The sequence below is a fragment of the Melanaphis sacchari genome, unplaced genomic scaffold (genome assembly GCF_002803265.2).
Source record: "Melanaphis sacchari strain LSU unplaced genomic scaffold, SCAv2.0 Contig32_pilon_pilon, whole genome shotgun sequence".
Lineage (NCBI taxonomy): Eukaryota > Metazoa > Arthropoda > Insecta > Hemiptera > Aphididae > Melanaphis > Melanaphis sacchari.
The window spans coordinates 3,149,185-3,171,851 of NW_020271199.1; the positions used below are offsets into that span (position 1 = coordinate 3,149,185).

The 22,667-nt window shown below is 22.7% G+C and overlaps 1 protein-coding gene across 1 annotated transcript in view; it reads left to right on the forward strand.

Moving 5' to 3' along the window:
- The window catches only part of LOC112596573, a 163,426-nt gene that overhangs the window by 129,299 nt on the left and 11,460 nt on the right, over positions 1 to 22,667 (forward strand). The window contains exons 8-13 of the mRNA XM_025342330.1: positions 7,784 to 7,989; positions 14,717 to 15,073; positions 15,791 to 15,858; positions 16,776 to 16,980; positions 18,248 to 18,399; positions 21,521 to 21,658. Coding sequence (XP_025198115.1) covers positions 7,784 to 7,989; positions 14,717 to 15,073; positions 15,791 to 15,858; positions 16,776 to 16,980; positions 18,248 to 18,399; positions 21,521 to 21,658 — 1,126 coding nt within the window. The remainder of the gene's footprint in view (positions 1 to 7,783; positions 7,990 to 14,716; positions 15,074 to 15,790; positions 15,859 to 16,775; positions 16,981 to 18,247; positions 18,400 to 21,520; positions 21,659 to 22,667) is intronic.

Consider the following 22,667-nt stretch of genomic DNA (forward strand, 5'->3'; position numbering starts at 1 on the left):
TATATATTATCTTGTCAGGTGTAAAATTTCAAGTTTTCACTAATGAACAACGATATTAATAACTCGATACAATTATTAATTATCAAATAAATACTAAGAAAGTAAAGTTAGAAATGTTGGAATAAGTATCCCGCTTGGAACATATAATTGGTTTTTATCATCTCAGTGTTTCACTATCAAGTACCATCGAATAAAATACAATGATACTTTACGATAATATACTATAATAAAATAATGTAAATAATAAATATCATGAGTTATTATATTTAGGTTATATTTAGTTATTTATAACTCGTATATCAATAAACACTGTCTGTATTGAGTAATTTCGGAAATTTATTCATGGATATTGTAAGTAATTTATGCAATTATTACGTTTTTAAAGTCACAATGGTTTACCAAAAAATTACAATAAATCATAACACATTTTTGAATGTAAAAATTAATGATGTGATACTCACTATAATAAAAATATTCTTACCTGGAGTTCACAGAACATGTTTCATCCTATGAACTTAGAGAAGTATTTCATGGAAATATTATAATCCATGATACAATAAAATCTACGTCATTAAAAAGATGAATTTTTAATTTTATCGTCTTTATTTGAACTATACAATTATATTATTTCTTATTGACTGAAATTTTTACTCTCGTTTACCATTTACCTATTTAATTTTAAACCTATATTAAATAAGTACTGTTTTATTTTACGTCTATGAATCACAAAAATCTTATAAAACAATAAATGTTCTTTATTTCTAAAAAGCTTGAGAATCATTGTATTTGTGTAATACTGTACTAATATCAACATAACTGATGAGAAGTACCTACTGTGAAAAAATGTATTTAATTTTGAAAATATAGGTATATACCGTAATATAATAATGTGCATCAGCCAATGTAATATTTTAATTTTATTGCTTAGATTCTGTTGGTTTTGTCATTCCTATTAAGTACTTGACTACAGTCTTGTGTGCTCTAGCAATTCCATTATTTTTTTAAAAAATGATAACGGTATTTATTTTATTGTTTTTATTTACTTATCGCACAAACTTCATTGTAAAATTTTATTTTATTATATATATATTATTAAGAATGCATTGTTTTAATTAGGTTAACAAAGTATAGTTCAGAATAACTTCTTAATTATCATAAGACATACATGTAGATGTGGTGATTTTTGTGTTTATTAAAAAAAATGTATATGTATTTAAATATAATAGAATATTTTTATTTTGAAACTAGAAAATGTGTTTTGTTTGTGCTTAACTACAACCAATATTTTTAATCAATTATTTTATGGATAAGTACTATTTTTATAAGCATTGGCGTATTATAATAATATAAAGTTGTGATACTTAATTTTTTTTTTTTTATTATTATTAATAAGCATTAACCAGTTTATTATTTTAGTGCTACACTATAAATTTCAAAGGTAACTTTTATCATTTGACATATATAGACTACAATTTGTTGTGTTAAAAGAGGAACCATTGTTTTGATTCTTATATTTTGCTGTTGAAACTTTGCGTTAAAAGTATCCTACTTTATATTGTGAATAATATATAAATATATATATAATCCGTTATTAAAATAAATTAAAAATCTAAAAAATATCCATTTTAAAATTGAATATTGATAATAAAAATAACTTCCTTCAAAAGTAAGAAAGTATTTTTAACATGTATCATAAAAGTTTTTTAGTACTATATTCTATTATGTATACATTTATTAATTTAAATTTTTTTTTTAATATATGTACAAATATTTTTGTTATTTACTTATTCATTTAAATAGGGACTCATAAAAAATTACCTATAAGAATAATATGCTTTACATACATGAACAAAATCCTAATGTTAGATCTTTAGAGAACTCAATGCTAATTCTCATTTATTTCATTATTTCTAATAAATACACATATAATATATATATATATATATATATATATATATTATGCATCTTAAATAGTTATAAATACAATAATTGATCCATGAACTGTGTGAACTTAAAAATTTAATATTATACCGAATTAACAAAGGGCTCGTATATGTGCTATTGTTACAAAAATCGTAGATTAATATTAATTTTAAGGTGAAAACCCATAAAATGTAATTTTATGACTACGCTTTAAGCATCGATTTCATATCATGTAAACAACAAACAATAATTTCATTGGATAAATGATTAAACACCCGAGCGACCATGTATAATGAAAACATTATATTATTACAAATTCTTTTCCTCTGCATATTATAATATACAATATCTATTAAACATCCATATGGTTATTTAATACACAATAATGGTCAGTCATAAATTATTATTTATAGTTTATACATATGTGGTCAAATATTATCAATTATATCACGTGAAGAACTATAGAGAAACAATAATAATAATATAAGTTCATAAAAATAAAACATTTAAGGCATACGGCTGAATACAGTAAAACGAAACTGTATGAGTAACTTAATTATGAATATAAAAAAATAGGAAAAAGCGTAAACTATTATAATTTAATCTATCATATGATGATAAAAGTATTCCCTACCACGTTCTTATTATTCGCTGTGATATTTCACGAAGTTATCAGTATAACGCAATGTGTTATCTACTATACCATTGAGTCACGGGGAATGTAAAAATAAAATGTTTTATCACATGATCGTACATAAAAAAAAAAAAAACTTATCCGTAACAAACCAAAACAACGATATTTCTAGGATCAATGTAGTTATATGATGGTCGGTACGACGGAATTACGCGAAAGGGAAAAGTTAAAGTTCTGCACCGAATCGGTTAAAATTAACATATTTTTACACGTATTGAGTATTCAGCGTCTTTATATCATCTGACAGAACTTTTTCTTTTCAAATTTATGTGGCGTGGTTTTAAAATTTATCCAGTAACTTAAAAAAGTGACAATAAAAAATTCTAAATTAATAATAAATATAATTGTGATTAAGGTTACTCGTAAATTAATATATCTATTAGATAAAGGTACAGAATATCTTATATTCATATTTTATAATTAAACAACCATAAATTTCTAAACCACATAATATTATTAACTATTAAGTATTTATATAAATAATTATTTCATTATTTTTTATGTTATGTATTATTGCCAGAGATCTACGTGTATATCTATGAATTGATTTAAAATGTATTATTTTGTTAATACTGTAATCTATTATTACACGTAGAATTTGATTTACCATCTTCAATTACAATCGTTTATCGTATGTAAGAATTTATTATTGAATTCAAATTTAACATAAACATTACAGTGATTTACTCAATTTTCAGGTGATATTTTCAACTTCTATTGTACATTAAATTAGTTATTCTTATCTTCTTTCTCTTTTTAAATGTTGTATTTATAGGTACCTTTATTAATTCCAAGTATAATAATATGTTACTTCAAAATTTGTTAATAACACAGCTTATTACAATTTTCGACATACTTAAAGGATTATCGAAGAAGTATTTATACGATAGCTCAAATAATATTTTTTCTCTCTTTAAATTTGTTTTATCGATGAATTCTCATGTTATGGAAACAAAAACATTTTACGTATTATGCCGCTCAGTATATATAACAGTTGTTTGGTTAATGGCATATTAACCTATTGTGATAAATGTTATTTCAAAGTTTATTTTTGAATATGATCTGATATTTCAACATTTAAATACACTTTTTCATTTAATTTTAAATAGATACGTCATTCAAGATATTTTCACAACTTTAAGCAATTTAATAATTATTATTAGATTTGATAGTATAACTGTAAACTGTTATAAATTTGTTTTACCTTGCTTATTTTATTTATTACGAAGTTTTATAGTTTTATAATAGGATTCATAACTGATTGTACATATTTCTATAAATATTTATTTCTCTTAATATATCGATAAATAATTAAGTAACGAATCAATATGTAGTTAGGTTAGGTGTACATTAAAGAGTATTCACTTAAAATTATGAGAAAATTTGTAAAGATGATCAAATTAAATTATTACTACATTTTGAAACGTATTATTTTTTTTTCGGAAAAAATAAGAATTCTACATTCAATGAAATTATTTGAAGATTTAAAAATAATCGTTTTACTACTAAATAATTAACTGCTAACAGTTAATTATATAAAATTTGTGTTATATATTATATATATAATATATATTATACATTTACAACAATGCATAAAGTAATATGAAATATTTATTTACGTTTTAAAAATACCATAATACTAATACTTAAACGACAAAAAAATATTTTCAAATGTTAAGTGAGTTTAGTTTTATAAAAATTATCCAACACACATATATATATATATATATATATATATATATATTGTTCTATAGAGAACATCATTATATTATTTCTGTAAGTGGTAAATGATGACTGAGATTATGAAGACTGACATGACAGTTTATTTTTTATATCATGAATAATATTAAAATAATTTAATATTTTCATTTAAATCTATGTATCCGTTTGCATTATTGTTTTTTCGATTAATGAGAACATGACACGTCTATCGAAAATCAATTAAGAAATCCATTTCAAACTATTTGTATATGAGTACATATTATACGATTTAAATATTTTAAGCATAGCTATTATATTTCGAATCTGTCACATGTCAAAATAAAGGACAAAATTATTTTTAAAAATATGTCTACCCTTCAAACCCCTAAATATTTTTAAATGACTCTGTGTATATATGAAATAATGACTGAGGTGTAACTAACACATAGGACTTTAACTGTTTAAATTCTGAAATATATATGTATATATACATTTATTTTCACCATGTGGTAAAATATTTTATAACAATGTGAAACATTGAATTTTTTTTAACACAAATATAATTTTAATAATGTATTTAGTTTCAATAATATTATTGTATTTAAGGATAAACTTATATAATGCTAGGTATTGTAATATGATTATTTTGTAATTCTGTATAATTTTGACAATATTTAAATGTTTAAATACTTTTATAATACATAAAAAAAAGAATAATAAATGAAAACCATCAATTATGACAAGTTTAGTTAAAAATAAAGCTTATTAAAAGAAAAAAAAATATAGTAAAATATTTAATAATTTCGCGAAGTTTTTAAAATCTGCTAATACCTATAATTTTTTGTATAGATAAATTCAAAAATATTATTTTCACAAACTTCATCCAAACCATTAATTTTTTCTTTTTATACATTCTGAGTAACCATTTTAAATGGCGTTTAAAAGAAATTGCGATTTAAAGATAATTAAATAAATATATTTTATAGTTAAACAGTGAAACCTCTATATTAATGGACCTTCCCAATAAGAGACACTTTTAAAATGTATGCACAATAATTAATAGTGTTATATAGGAGTTATAACCACGTAATGTTGGACACTCCAAATAGTGGACGTGGACACTAAAAACTGGTACCAAAATTAAAAATTACCTTTCATAAATGGACATAATACATGTACATATTGAAAATTTTGGTTAGCTATCTGATGATTTGAGTATGTAAGACATTTGTTTATTTCACGTTATAAGTTATAATTGCCAGTTTACTGGTAGAATAAAGTACAATACTAACCCTGCATTATTTTTATATAATATCTCTAGTGTATCATATATTACAAATATTTTACTCAAACTACTTCCCATGATTAAATTGTTTTAAAGTATTGGTCAGTATTTTAATAGGCTCAAACATGATTTTCTCATCCTATATTATTATTAGTTACGAAAAGTTACGGCATTTAATAAATAAACATTCATGTAACACTGCATGGATCTCAGTATCATATTCTTTTACGTTCTAAAAAAATAGACTAACTATTTACACTAAAATAATAAAATATAATTATTACTTATTTTTTCAATGAATTTTCTTGAGTAATATATAATATTTTTATAGGATCAATAAAAAAGTTCATATTTTTCACCTTTTTAAGAAAACACTAATTTGGGATTCGAATGCTTCCCAATTTAATTATTATTTGTTCCGATTGTCTGCTATACATCAGCAAATTTAACCAATATTATTTTTATAATTAATTTGTCAAATATATTAATTATTTTACCTAAAATGTGTCTTAATACTATACAAACATTGTTATTTACAAATAATGATAATTGATAAATAATGTTGTTCTTATATTTTCTTTTTCCTCTATTCTTATTTGTATATCTGTTTATTTTTATTATATATTTAGTTAATAATATTAAGTATCAGTGAAATAATTAAATTCACCATTCACCAAAATAAATCTCTATCTCCAATTTAAGATTTGCTTATAGGAGGTAGATAAATCATATAAATTGTATGTTTGATTACCTATAAATTATAATAAATGATAATTAAAAAAAAAAAAAAAAAAAATGGTAATATTTATATAATGGTGAAAATTATTGTGAATAATTTTTTTTGAACTATAAAAAAAAAACATAAGTCTTTATTTTTTCGTTATTAAATTTTATCAAAATTCGAACTTAAAATGTTTTTTAAAAAATAATATTGAATATGTGTAATTCGTGTTTTTAAGAATATTGCGAGACCAAATTATTAAAAACTTAACATTTAATTTTTAATGTTTAACATAAATTATTTTTAAACTTGTGTTTAAATATTTATATTTTAAAAAATGTTGTTAAGGTTTTAATTTCAAAGACTAAAAAAATTATCATACATTTTTAATATTTTAAAAATATTTAGATGCATATAAGAAAATTAAAAAATCAAATTTGTTAAAATAGCTCCGAAAGAACCAAAATATTTTAAAATTATACTATGTTTAGAAAAAAATTATTATAAATATAGAATTATGATATAATGACAAAATAAACTCTGTCAAAAATTGGTGTTTTCTAAATATTATACTATTTTTTTTATTATTTATTTTCGATTATTTTCAATTATCAAGAAAGCAACGCGCTATTTTATCTTATTAATACACTATTACACTAACTACCAATTAGATATAATTCTATATTAGAAACTACCTTTAATATGAAGTTTAAATCATTGTTATTGTCATAATAGGTTATATAATAAATAAACATCTGTCATAGTACCTATAACCAATTACTTTATTGTTTTGCTCAAAATCTAAAACGTGCTTAATTTTATATATTTTATAAATTATTTTAATTATTAATAATTTATTTGCTGTATGATTAAAAATATTGTATTGTGTGATGTATACCTAATGCATATATATATATATATATTTATATATAGTGTGTATTTAATTTTTGCAATACATTAAAGCAGTTTTTAATAAATAATAATAAAAGAAAAATAAATTATAAATACTTTTAAAACCGATAAATGTTTATTATTCGTAATAAAAAAAACTTAAAAATTACTAATATATTAAATCCATATGAAGGTGTTTTATTTTATACTTTAAACATGTATAGTATTTTTATTTTATTAGCAAGTAACTCTGGAATTGAAAATCACATATCATTAGATAAGTCTATGACGAATTACAGGAAAAACATAAACTACGTCTTATAACTGATAAATAAATAATATAAATCTAATAATACCTTGCTACTATAAATCATATTTTTTATTTGAAGAGTAACTCATTATAACTTCTTAATATTATAGACAGCTTTGAGTACCAATTTTGAAAATTTAATGTAATAAATAATCGACAGAGTAATTGGTATTAAAAAAATATTGATCAATGTATTTTAGTGAAAATAATATATATATATATATATACATATATTTTAACCGAAATTCTTCCGTTTAGGTCTCGACTCGAAGCCTTCGAACAAACGTGTTCAGTGGACCAAACAACAAGTCGGTGTGCGGGACCGCCGTCAACGTGTCGTGAATCTATTCTCGGTATCTTGGGAACGATGTTGAGGACGAATTGCGCGTGTAAGGACACGTCTCCTTCTAAGTTCTACGATTGTATGGGGTGGCAACGGGTGTTTTGGTTCAACTCGTGTGTGGGTACGTATATGCACGTATAGTTTTGTATAATACTTGTGAAATATAAAAATCAATATCAGAAATAAATGTTATTCTTATTTGAAGGATGATAACATGTTTTATTTTCAATATTTTAATGTTAATATGATATTAAGTTTATCAAGGTATATTTTATATGAACCTAATAAAGTGTTCATATAAGTTATTCATTTATATATATATATACATATATATTTATTATTAATATTTAATTTTTCATTACTCATACTTCAATGTATTACAAAATGAAAACAAATTATTATTACAATATCATTATTATATACCGAAAAATGAAATTATTACTGCGGTGTAGCTAAAATGCCTATCTAGAACGCCGTGTGGTCATAGTTTCATTGCTTACATTTTAGAAACACTAATATAATATATTATCTACGACTAATGATTATTATTGATAATGTAAAAGCTTAATTTTATCACGCAATTTAGAAATCTGACGATAAATAATACATATATTTAAAAACAAATTTTTTATTATATTATTGTAATCTTTTTGGCCGATTGATTACTTTTGAACATGGGTTCAATCAGCAGTAGCTATATCTGTAGTTGTAGATTATTATTACGGTATTACATACTTAAATGCAGTTAAATTAAAATTAAATTACACTTAAACTAAAATCTACTAGCATTGTATCTATTTTAGGTGAATGTAAACACCATTTTAATTCCTAATTTTCTAACTTATAAATAAATACAAAATAAGCATTGAAGTAGCATATTTAGACCACTAGAAACGGACAATCCAAAAAGGTGCGGTTTACCATAATTATAAGTAACGAATGCAACTTAGCTTTTGAACTATTTATCATGATATCTTCAAAGAATTTATCTTCTTAAAAATCGTTTAATATTGATTTTGTAATAAGAATGATATTTTTTTTTTTATAAATAGTACTGATTAATAAAATAAGTTGTATGAAACTTTCATTTAAATATTCGATTTATAAATACATATATAACAAAAATAAATTTTTTATTAGCTAATTATTTTAATTTATTAAAATTTATCTAATTTAAATCTTAATATAATATCGTAGTTTGATATTATCATATTTAATTAAATATTTTAAATATGCTATTTGTATCTGTAGGTAATGTAAAAATTTAGTTTATATATTATGTATAATCTTAAAAAAATTGTTGACGTTATCTGCCCTGTTAGGTTTTAATTTCCGTGTTTATGTACGAATGGTATATTATTCCACGATTTACCATTAGTTTTTTTTGGAAATCGTCTAACTATTTTTCTTAATGTCTTAGTTGTTAACTTATTATTATTAGTAGTAGTTATAGTAGTGTTAATATATATAGTTTGCCACTAGTTTTATTCGGCTGCTTACTTTAATTTATTTACGTTAATAAAATAACAGTTAAAATCTAAGTAATTATTACAACTGTTAAAGTGGATTTAACTGAATAGTTTAATACACCATGTCACCATACATTTTATAATGTATAAATGGAGTTCAATTAGTTTTAAATAATCAATAGATTAATTGGGACTAATAAACAACAATATTATGATATAATTAATGAGGTTATTAAATATTTTACATTAAAAATATACAGTAATATTATCTGCTGTTTTCTGTTATTGATATTGAAAGATTCTTTGTCCAAGCTCAATAATATTCTATGAAGAAACATTGATTAAATAAACTCAGATATATCCTACAATAAAACAATTTATTGACGCTTCATAAAAAAAATAAATAAATTAATAGTTGTCAGATATTACAGTGATATTTAATAGATAGATTAGCATTATTATAAATTCAAACAAATTAAAATCTTAACTAAAAAAAATAAAATTGGAAAATGTATTTATATTACAATAAATCCAAGAAAAACTTAAAGGGTTCTTAAAAAAATAAATATTTTTAACAAATATTTATTTAAAATCAAGACTCACATAATATAACTTTGAGAAACTAATTTCACCGAAGATTACATAGATTGAAACTGGTATTAAAATTCTTTTTCAGTCCAATATAGATTACTTTAAATATACTTTGATTGGTTGTCAAGCTTGTAAGAATAGAAGAAATCCAATTTTTTCTTTGAATATTAGTATTGCATGTGAAGATGTAGATGTGGTTATAGAACTGCTACAAACTAATAAGAAGAGAAGGTTGGTATTATGCATTTAATTTTCCAATTATTACATACCGTGATACCATATGAAAATGAAAAAAGTTAGAAAAAACTTCAACTGACGCCAAATTTGAGAAGTTTGATATTTAGTTGAAGATAATTCAACCAAAATAAAATAAACGTAAAGAGCTCGAAAAAATAATGAACAAAGTACGTAATGAATTAGTACTTGGAAAATAAAAGTATTAACATATTTTAGTGCAATAAATTATAATTTTAATATATACTCGTATATATATATTTATATATACAAAAAAAATGGTATTGATTAATTGATTAAAAAAATAATAATAATGAAATAAAAAAGCAATTAACTCACTTGAAAAAACATAATTTACAATCTAATGTAGTGAATAAAAACATTATTATTGAATTGCAAAGTATTGATTTAAATAGAAAATAAAAATCAATAATAATTAGACTTCATATTATTCAAATTAGACTATGAAACTCTATGTGGTTGTCAACAATTGTGATCTTTAACACCGCAGTAGTAAACATTTTTGTAATTTGTGTAAACAAACGTATAACTTTGGATTAGTGCAAGGACTCGTTTCCATGTTATTTGGAAGTTAAGGCTTTAATAATAAATAAACAATAACCTAATAACCCGATAAATTGATTGTGTGATATTTAAATATTGTTTTACGATCAAACACGACTCATTTTTTTTCATGAACTTCCTCTATTTTTCCCCAATGGAAAAATATTTTAACTAATATATAATACAAGTGAAACAATACTACGAAATAACTCATCAAGCAAATTAATTATTTTTTTTTTTCATATAATATTATCATTGCTTAAAATTTATAATTATTTTCTTTACATAAAAACAGTAGATTGGTTAAAAGTATTATGACCATTATAGTTAATGTTAATGTTAATGATGATCAATAATAATAAAAAAAATAAATACTGTATGTACTTCCAATAAGTTTTCAATTTAAAATGTAAATTTTACATTATATATGAATAATACAAACAGAATTATACTGTTTTTTAGATCAATAGTCAATTGGCCTTATTTTATTTAAGTACCTATTTTATATTTTTACTACCTCAGCAATCTGATATTACTTTTTAAAAATTATTATTGCATGCAAGTATTTTAATGATTTGCGTATGAGAAGTGTAAATTATATTTTAAACTTATTATTGTTACTAAAATTTTTAATATATTTAAAACCAATAATCAATTATTATTAGAGCCAAAAGTATAATACATGAGATGCTACTGAGGTATATATAATTATATTTTGGTATAAACGATTTTTTTTTAGTTTATACATTGTATTACTGATTTATTTTAAGTACAATATACTTATATATTATAATTTTTATTTTCAAATAGATAAATTGAATATAAATAGTTTTTTTTTCACGTAAATAATATATTTTAAATAATAATAATGTATTATGTATGATAATAATTGTAAATATTTTTTTTTTTTTTATGTGAGAAGACAACTTATAATAACTTATAAAAGATAAAAAAAAATAATATCACATATAATTATTAAAAACAGAGTAAACCATATTTAATTAATTCTATGTTTTATACAATTGTTTTTAAATGTATTTTAATGCATTGTATCTACTAAAATAACTTATATGATAATAATTTTTACTCACGGTTCTTAAAAATAATTAAGTGGCATTAAATATTGTGTTTTGTGGACTAGTGTAATAAATTAATAGGTTAGATACGATTCACTGACAATAATTAACGTTAATGCATTATTATTTATTTATTTTATTTTTATTTTTTAAGAAAACAATAGGTTTTTTTAGATATGTTCGTGAGGAGGGCTCATAGGTTTTACAATTTGAAATATATAATTAATACAAAAAATAATAAAAGCAGTAAATTTTACTCTCATTACAGAAATATTATTATTATTTTTCCATGTATATATTGTAATATTAAATATAAAATCGAGTAGCTAAATGTTTTATAATACATTATAATATTAAACTATATAACCAAAATTATCGTTTAATTAATGTAATAAATTAATGCGATGATTCTATAAATTTGTTATAGATATGTATCTATTTTGTTATTATAGAATTATGTGTAGTTTTTTTATATTAACGTTGAAAGGATTTCAATATTTAATTTATTATAGTAATATATTATATAAGTACAAGTGAATAGTGTTAATTTTTTATACATGATTTATTATCACTACCTATATGATTATTATTAGGTAAAAATGCGATCGCTTAGCAGTTTATCATATCAAATACATAATACACATAATATTATATATATTTTAAATTGATTTTGTTATACTGTGTTAAGAAATATTATGTCTAAGATGGATTTTATAATGGTACCTTAAATTTTACCTTTTAATTAATTAGAAAAACATATTTTTTCGGAGTCTCATTTAAGAGACAGCGGCACATAACTGTATTCAATTGTTCATGTATTAATTTTGATGAAATTAAATCTTGAAACCTTTCGTGTTAAATGCAATTGTTCGCTTTCTAATCAATTGAGGTACACTACTTTTAAATTTTCTCAGCAGCTATATTTTCTTTTATGAGCGAGAATATTAAAAACAATTACTATTTAATGTAGAAATAAAATGTTCTACACTAAAAGGTTATACCGCACAATCATTAGTGTATACCATTATTCACACAACGTGGGCTAATACAAAATATAAGCATTATTATGTATCAGAATATATGGTGCTGTTATAATTCATATTCGAAAATAATATGAAAAAAATAGAAATGCATCGTTACAAATGATCTTAGTTAAACGCGCATGCACACTGATGTAACATACGTATATTTCGCTAAAGTGGGTAGTATATTGTGTATTCTATGTGTATAATATTATCATTACTACTTTGAAAACATAGCCACAATAAAATTTCCTATACTGAAAATGTGATTGTATTATTGTACATATTTTCCAACAGCAGAGAAAGCTTTTCTTCAAACCAATGTTAAATTAAAAAAATTAATTTACAATAAATCAGTTGATATTTTATTTGTATATTGTATCATGAATTATTAAGTAATACTAATATAGCTGTAAAAACACAATTTATTTTTTTCGTTATTACGAAATGATCAAAAAATAAAACTTTTCCATTATTTCATAAATTTTAAGGACTATTTAGATAGATAATTAGTTGTTAGTTATTATCATTCACGTTTTGTGTATACTTTTATTAAATTTAGATATTCATAAAAAATTAAAAATTAAAATAGTGCTAAATAACAAAATAAAATTACAATATATTATTAGTTTTTTGCATGTTATAATCTCATTAAAATCACAAAATCAATAAAATGGTTGATTATTATAACTAATAGTTACATTTTCACTATTTTGAGTTTCTATACATCCATGATGTTAAGAATCCTAATCTATTATTTTCATTGTAATCATCTCTTCACTATTTTATTAAATTCGATGCTGTTAAATAAACATCCAATACGTTATTCGTTACTAGGATTTATTATAAGTTGTATAAATATCTATTATTACCTAATATTTTTTATGTAATATTTTCAGAACAATAATATTTTCTTTCTTGGCGAAGGTTAGGTTATGCTCGAGCTTCCATCGTGTTCTTATAAAAACTTGAATACTTATTTTAAATTAACCCACATATTAACTAAAAAAAAAAAAAGAAAGCATTTTGGAAATTTTGGAGAATGCAATTTTGTAGTCACGCTATTGGCTCAAGCCTAATTCTTTCATAATATTATTGAAATAAAAATAGTTCTATATAATATACATACGCTTAGCCATATTCGTATTCTATCGTGGTAAATTTTTTTTCGACTATATAATATTACAATGTAGTTATATGTAAAATAAAATATGTTTTTTTATGAAATATATGAAATCATGAATGTACAGTATACATATTCAAGTGTGTATGTGTGTGTGTGTGTATTTATTATATTTTTGTTGGAATTTTTATAGCCGACAAAACGTGGTTTTTTGAGTTATATTACTTACAACAGTATTATAATTCTCTTATATTCATGGGTCATTTTTATTATAGGTACTTATGTGTGTTTTTATTTTCTAATGTTAGAAAAAAAAGAAATTAATGGTTAGGTACGGACTTATATGATGTATGAGCTATATGGTAGCCCTGCGACGTCGTTAGGATACAAAATACCTATAATGTATATATATATATATTAAAATATTATATAAATTATAATATTTCATAAGTTATATAGAAAAATATCGATTTGGTGGTTTTGATATTTTTTTATTTTATCAATATTCACTTCAGAGTGAGTCGTCGACGTATTGTCTATATTTCACAGCTCAACAGTCCTTGAAACTTTTGTGAATTGTAGAAATGTTTATAACTTTAAATATCAAAAAAAAATATCAAAGTAAAACCATGTCTTTCATGCTGTGAATGCTTTGCATATTATAATACAAACATATAATTTTCTAATCTTGAAAAATTATAATATCAGAATATTTTACGGTAATAATATTATACACATTTAAACCGTTTTTTTAATTGCTGTTTTACAGTTGAAGCACAGAGGGATTTTCATATGACCAAGATAAAGGACTCAGTGAAATTATTATCGCGTCACTTTTACACAACTACCGCAGTGGCGGTCGATCATTACGACCAGACTACTGCGATTGCGGTCAGACCTCTGTCGTCAGCAGTGCCATCAACCGAGGCAATGGAACTGCAAACTACGACCACGGTTAGAGTACTGGTAGCTGGCAAAAAATTTCGGTCTGATACCACGACTGCTGTAGTTACTACGCCTAAAGCTACTACGACTTCGGTGGCGACCACCGCCGTGACAACATCCATCAGCACGGTTTCGACGACTGCGTCTACTACCCTCTCACTAGCCTCTCAAATTCCTTTCCGTGAGTTAATAATTGTTCAGTCTGCTGTAGTGCTCAAGTGGTTTTGTGTTAAATTTTACACACCAAATAATAATTATGGAAATTAAACCACAAAACATTTGTCAAGACATTTTATTCCAAACCCAATTTATTACATTAAGACTTAAAAGTATACATATATTTGTATATTTGATTCTATAGATTGAAATATAATATATTTAGTGTTGAATCTGCATATTTAGAAATGACAAATTAAATTAACTAATTACTACTTCTAGATTTTGTTCTAATCAAAATTTTTTTATATCCAATCAAAATAATTTTGAGCTATTTGTATTATTCACTTGATTTTAATTAAATTTTTGAATCATTATAGGTTTCTATACAAACTAGATCTGAAATTTAAATTTTATTTCCAGTACAGTAAATATATTACTATTCATTAAAATAAAAAAAAATGTATTTAACTAGAAATTTATTTTGCAAAAATCTAAAACCAAATTATCACTAACTCAAAATAGTGTTAATTTTATATGTTACGCTGAAATCCGATTGTAACTTGATTCTTTATAATAGAATGATAAGTTTTTGTACTTTTTGCCATTTTTAACTCCATAAAATTATGTAAAAAAAAAACAAACCAATCTATTTCATTTATTTAAAACTTATAACAAAATATTTGTATGTAACTATTTAAAATGCCTAATGTTATAATAAAATAAACATTGGTTAATATAGGAGGATGTAGTTTACAAAGATCGCCACACTACAACAAACAATTTATGTCTGAAGGTGACGTAATCAGGGTGAGTAATATATAGTAAATTAAATACTATTAATGTTTTAGTTGTGCACAGATATAGCTAAAACTATGAGTATATTAAAAGAAATTAGTTTAAATTATATAATATGTTCGAAATATAAAATAACTAATAAAAAAGGTATTGACACAAAGTTTCAATCGGTATACAAAAATAAGAATATAATATATATATATATATATATATCATTGCAATTTTTAAGTTTTGTGATATAAATTTCGCTATGATTCATGAGCTCAGAAAAAAAGTTCTCAAAATAGTTAATTGTTCATGAAAATAATTTAAAACTTTAAAAACGTTTTATATTTTTTTTTATAATTAATAATTGTCATATTTAAAAATTACCAAAGTTTTTCTTCGTATAGTCTTATAATTTAGAATTTAGGTCTGAACTAATCAAAACTTAATGTAAAAAAAATAATTAAGTAATAAATGCCTGCTAAAAAACAAAAAGTTCTAATAACAGAAATATAAAAAATTTTGATTGTGAATATATATTTTTTACTTTGTAAGAACTTTTTTATTCTCATATTTTTTGTTGTATGGACTATAATTATGATATATTGTTTTATAGTTGGCTCTTATTTATTTGGTTTTATAGATCGAACTTATTGTATTTAACACTATTGTTTAAAATTTTAGTCAAAAACGATCTATTTACATATACGTCATCACTATTAAATAACTATTTTATAAGTTATTAAGCAAATGTTATTGATTTTAATTATAAAATATTTTAGTAAATGTTAATGCATTTAATTTTAAAACATAATTTTTTTTTTTTCAAAAATATATGCGTTTACTAATAAAATGTCCATTGTATTTTGTGCGTTTAATATCGAATACCTTTTTAAAAATGTAATTAATATCAATTTCGTGAAATTTTATTTCCGTTATTATAGCTACACAGTTTGGAGGACAATTCTTGCTCCGAGGTGTGCCATTGCAAGCCCGGCGAAAGCCTGACTTGTCAGACTATATGTGTAGAAGTCGAAGCTTGTGAAACGGAAATAGCGTACTATCATCATGAGTCGCCAGCGTATATCGCATTTCGTGGTCGTTGCGTGTGCTACGTTGGACGATTTATTTGCATGCGACCAAAAATGGGTATGATATTATCACAAAATTTGATTATTATAGTTTTGGTCTAAAAAAAAAAAAAAAATAAAACAGAAAAAAAATCTATGTAGTAACATCAAAATTGTTTATCTACCGGTTGGAATTAATTTAAACGTAGATGTATGTGATGGGTAGCTGTGAAATAGAATTTTATGACTATAATATCACTTAGTAAATATACGAAGTAATCGCTGACTGAATATTTTTTAAGTATCGTTAGCTTTAAAATATCTACTTTTTTCGAAGTTTTAATTTTCTTTAAACAATGTTTTGTCCTTTTTTTTTACACTATAAACAACTTCTCAGAAATATTTCTTATGACTTTTTGATAACAAAAAGAAAAACTATTTTCCTTATATGTTCTTATCTGAATTTATAGTTATATTATTGCAACATTTTACGATCAATACGTATTCTATTGTATAGATATAAATACATATTTTTTGACAAAATCAAACTATTTTTATTTTCATAATATAACTTCCACTTTTTGTGTATTAAATTATTATATAATAATTAAAAAATCTTGGAAAATAAAATGTAATGTTTCAACTCAAGTAGCAATATATATACCATACATACATATTTTATAACCATATCAAATAAAAGTTATTTTCATAATCCAGCCATCCAATAAAATATATTCTATAAAATGTTCTTAAATTAGTTTTTCTAATGTTAAAATATAACACGCACTATTTGCGTCTTAAACAAATTTGTTTTAAGAGCTAGTGTACCAATTACGCTTGTATTCAAATTTTCCTACTTTCAGATATAAAAATATTGTTGTTCAATATCATTCCATCAATATCAACATAAACAATCTACACTATAAAATTATTAAATGGTGAAAACTTATTTATTAATCAATTTATTACTAGTTTAAATAACTATGGTTAAAATATATTTTATAACAGTATTAATACTCGCAAAAAACCAATAAGTTTATTCATTAATTGTATAATTATAACTAACTAATAATTTTTCCTTAAGTATTGTAAACTGTTTTGAGCTCAATCGGTCTATCGACCCTAAGATTTATAAAGCGCAATTGGTATATAAAAAATTAATTTTAAGTACAATTGGTAAACTCCCTTAAAATACTAGTATTTTTTTTTCTTTAAAATGGTTAGTTTTATTTAAAGGATCTCCTTCTTCCCAAAAAAAAAAATAAAAATTAATAAAAAATAAATTTTTATGTCATGTGCAGTTTACAATACTTTAATCATCGAATACGTGTGATTTTTTGAAACAGGTTCGTATACGCTTGTACCAGGCGTGTTTTTGTTTTTGGGATACAGTGAAAAAGACGAACAGCTGTTGAAAAGTTTAGATATAATGAACTTTGAGATTAAGGACATCGTTTACACTATACAAAAGTTCATACAAGAGCACATGGTATTTAATGTGAGTATCGCAATATATAACATATAATATATTATTATGTCGTTGTTATTATTATTACTATCTTTAGTTAAACAAATATAACCTAAATATCCACATTCCATACTAAATTATGTGTATATTATAGTGAAAGATATAATAATAATTATTGATCATTATGCAATATAATGGTGTTATAATAACATTATATGATTATTGTATATTTAATGTTATCAATAGTGATAGTAATGGAATCATTTTTATGTAGGTAGAGTTACATAAATCAACGTTGTGTATGCATCTTGATCATAAAGTTTTATATAGTGTGCATAATTGTTATGCATAATCATTTACCCATTATACATAGACACTAGTATAGGTATTTTATAATATGCCCATTATTTAATTATATTCAATGAAATTAAATTTAGTAAATCGATTGTTTAAAATTTTAGCATAACTAGTTTTATGAATTGTCAATATTAAGTTCACAAATATCACAAAAACAATCTTTAATTTTTACTTTGAGTTATTCATAAATATTACAGTCTTAAACAATATTTGAAAATAATTAGTTGGTCAAAATTTTACATTTAAATAAGAGTAAAATAAAATAATAATTATTTAAAGCAATTTATGTATCAATAAATAATATTATATGTATTATATATGCTATATTATTTTGTAGTACTGCGAATAATGTAACTTATGATGATATGGAGGATTGTTGGAGGAGAGGATCTATTGTGACACAAACACATATACGTATATCATATCGTCTTATTAGATTATATCTATACAATAGTGAAAGTTTTTTTTTATTGTTGTACATGAATATTTTTTGTGAAACATAATATTACCATATAGGCTAGGCATTTTTATTATAGTAAATTTCAGTTTTGAACCTGAACTCCAATATACATGAACAGTTTCGGGGAACGAGAAGAATGTAACTAAAAACAATTAAATGTATATTTTCTTTACCTCTTCTCCTTATTACGTTTAAAGAAAATAAAAGGCAAATATCGATTTCCCATCGTGAAACATTTCGTGCAAATAACAAATTAAACCGGAGAAATTGCTAAAATTAGTGTCTTTAAGGATTAAAATGTCGGACAATTTCGAATAAAAAAAAAAAAAAAAAAAACGGATTTAAGTTTTTAAACACTGTCTAGCACGCTTTTAGCCATGTTTAAATTTTCATAATTCACCAATATTCCAATATCATTCTCGCTGTTTTTGGTTTACTCTCCTTTTACCATCAATTCTGATGAGTTGTTTTATTCGAGTATAATATTATATTCTATTAATTGAATTATGCACTACCTGCATATAATTTAATTTAAAAAAAATGTAATACAGCTATATATAATGAATACAGGCTAAGAACCTTTGTCGTTGAAACCTTAATAAATTATATTTATATAAAAAAATATAGTAATAAAGCTATATTAATCGTCACATCCTCGGCATAATTTTATGTGTTATAGATCTAATTTAGATTTTTTTTTCATATTGACAGACATTTTGATAAAATAAGTTTAATGAAATTTGTTTTTTCTCTTTACATCAAAATAAGTGTGTATTTCATAAGATTATTCTTGAACCAAACACTACAATAATCAATATTTACGCGATGTTCCTCTTAAAATGTAACTGATTACGTTGGATAAATTGCTAAACTCAATTGTTAGATTTAACAGTTTGACTATGACATTCAGTGTGTGGTTAAAGTAATTAAATTAGGAGTAAATTGAAAAATAAATATCACCTAAGTCCACGTAAAAAGGTATTTACCGTCAAACTGAAACACTTTTTAAATTTGAGTTAATTTGATTGTTTTTTCTATATTTCGATGAAAAAACAAAATAAAACGTAAATAATTTAATTTTCACAGCGTATAAATTATTGATTCCGACATACAGTTTAAGTAAAATACGATCGTATTCAATATTACATTATTATCGTTGTGACGTATGTCTAGTGTTTCTACCGGTTGTCTAGGTTATTACCAAAATATAATTTTTCCAAAGAGTAGCGATGATGGACAATTGATAATCCAAATATGACTTTTTTAGGCTTAAAATAACTACAATATAACCACGATAAATTTATATTATAGGTCTAATAACTTATAATTCTTTTCTAAAAAACACGTTTGAGTAGTAAAGTTATGTTAGTTCAAATATATCGTGAGAAATCTACCGATAGTTACGAATTTCCATTCGAGTAATTCACAAAATATTTTACCTTAATAAAACTCGTAAAAATAAGAAGAGAATTATTTTTTATTAAATTTCAGACATGTATATTATAAATAAATATTTTAAATCTAACAAATTGCCTTTCATAAAACTAATTTGCATTTGTTCTGTTTTCAATGTTTATAATATAATATTATAAGTCTTCTAAAATAGTATCAATGTAACTTATATTTTTTTATTGGAAGCAATAGATTTTAAAACCTAGTATGGTTTTTTAGAGATTTTAACGAAAAAAGTACTTTTGTATAAACGTAAGATAACATTTTATAATTAACTTATTTATTACGAAATTAAAATTCGAAAAGTGCGAAATAAATGTAGATTATTAGTTAGTTATTTGCATACTTTAAATTTAAAATATTCTATGATGTTAAAGCGAAAAATTTTATATTCTTAAAATATTTGTATTTGAATAATATTATTTCAAAATGTATTTATGCAATCAGTGTTTATACCTGTATTAGTTTGAGTATAGTTGCTTTATTATACGCCACTTAATTAACATTCAATAAGAATTAAAATATTTTAAACCGAAAGTAAAAAATGAAAAAAAAAAATCAATTATTTTGACGTCATTTAAATTATTCTTCCGTATTCAATTAAAAAGGTTGGTCCTTTGCTAAAGTGTTTTTAAAACAATTTACAATCGTTTGGTTTTATATTTTTAATTTATTTTAGTGTTTATGATTTCTCGGTGGTTGCACTGAAGTTGTTTATAATAATAATATTTAATTTAATGGTATACATACGACCATAATGATAATATCACAAAACAACACCATTATAATGTGTTATAAACTTGAAAGTTGTAACTTGTGTGGTACTAACATTACTATTATATTACACCTAGTAGTTAATGAGGTAATAATATATGTTTTTAGACTACATGCAAATTGCAACTACATAGCATGTCATTTGAGAATATGATCATAATGGGAAAAGCGTCTCAGAAACTTACCACTGGAGGTTATCTCAAAAATGATGCTACGGATATCCGGTCTTCCGTTCTTCAAGATAATGTAAGTTTACTGCAACATTTTTTTATACAAATATACACGCACACATGCACGGATAAATTCATATTATGTTCATTAACAATTATGACATCGTAGCAATAATTATAGTGCTAACCATAAAAATGGTGTAAAGCTACACTCTCTGATGTAACGCACGTTAACTACCAATAATATGTAATTTTTTTCATTATTATTAAATATGCCTATAATATAGAGTACGTATTACCATTAAGTAATAATGGGGATAAATGAAATCGTAAAAATAAGCACCGTTAAATATTATTAGTTTAATTTCTAGTGGTTCTGAAACTGAATTCAATCGTAATAAAATAATTATTTATGTATTACTGTACACTGATATAAAATATCATAAGTTTAACAATGGCAATTAAAAAAAAAAAAAAAAAATTAGATGATATAATTTAAATTAACTAACTTAAAACATATTTGTATAAAAAAATAATAATAATATATTATACAACATAATAACTATTATATTATGTGAATGTACAATATCTTACAAAATTAAGTTAATGATGATGATAATGAAGAAAACTGGACATCTTGAGTCTTGAGAGAAGCGTTTTTCATTAATTATTATTATTTATTTTAATGGTCTTTGATCCGAATTGTTAATAACGGTATTCCAGTTTTATTTCTAGTATTGGAATATTCTGGTTATACACTTAGACATTAAATAGTTGGATTTTTGAGATATTCTAAGATATTTATTTTGTTCTGTTATTGATTTTTAGTATATTTTATTTGAGATGCAGCAAAAGTTCATAGTTTACATATGGGTGATCCTATTATTATTGTACGTACATACTCGTATGTATTAGTCGAGATAATTTAATTTTTAGTTTTAAGTTATTATTTATTTAAGGTTTAATATTTATATTCCTGTTTATAGACAATTCGTAGTTTTTTATTTTCTAAATAAGATTTTTACCAAGGAAGATTCCAAAGTATTTTATTGATTTAATAAAATAATAATTAAAAAAGGTATTTT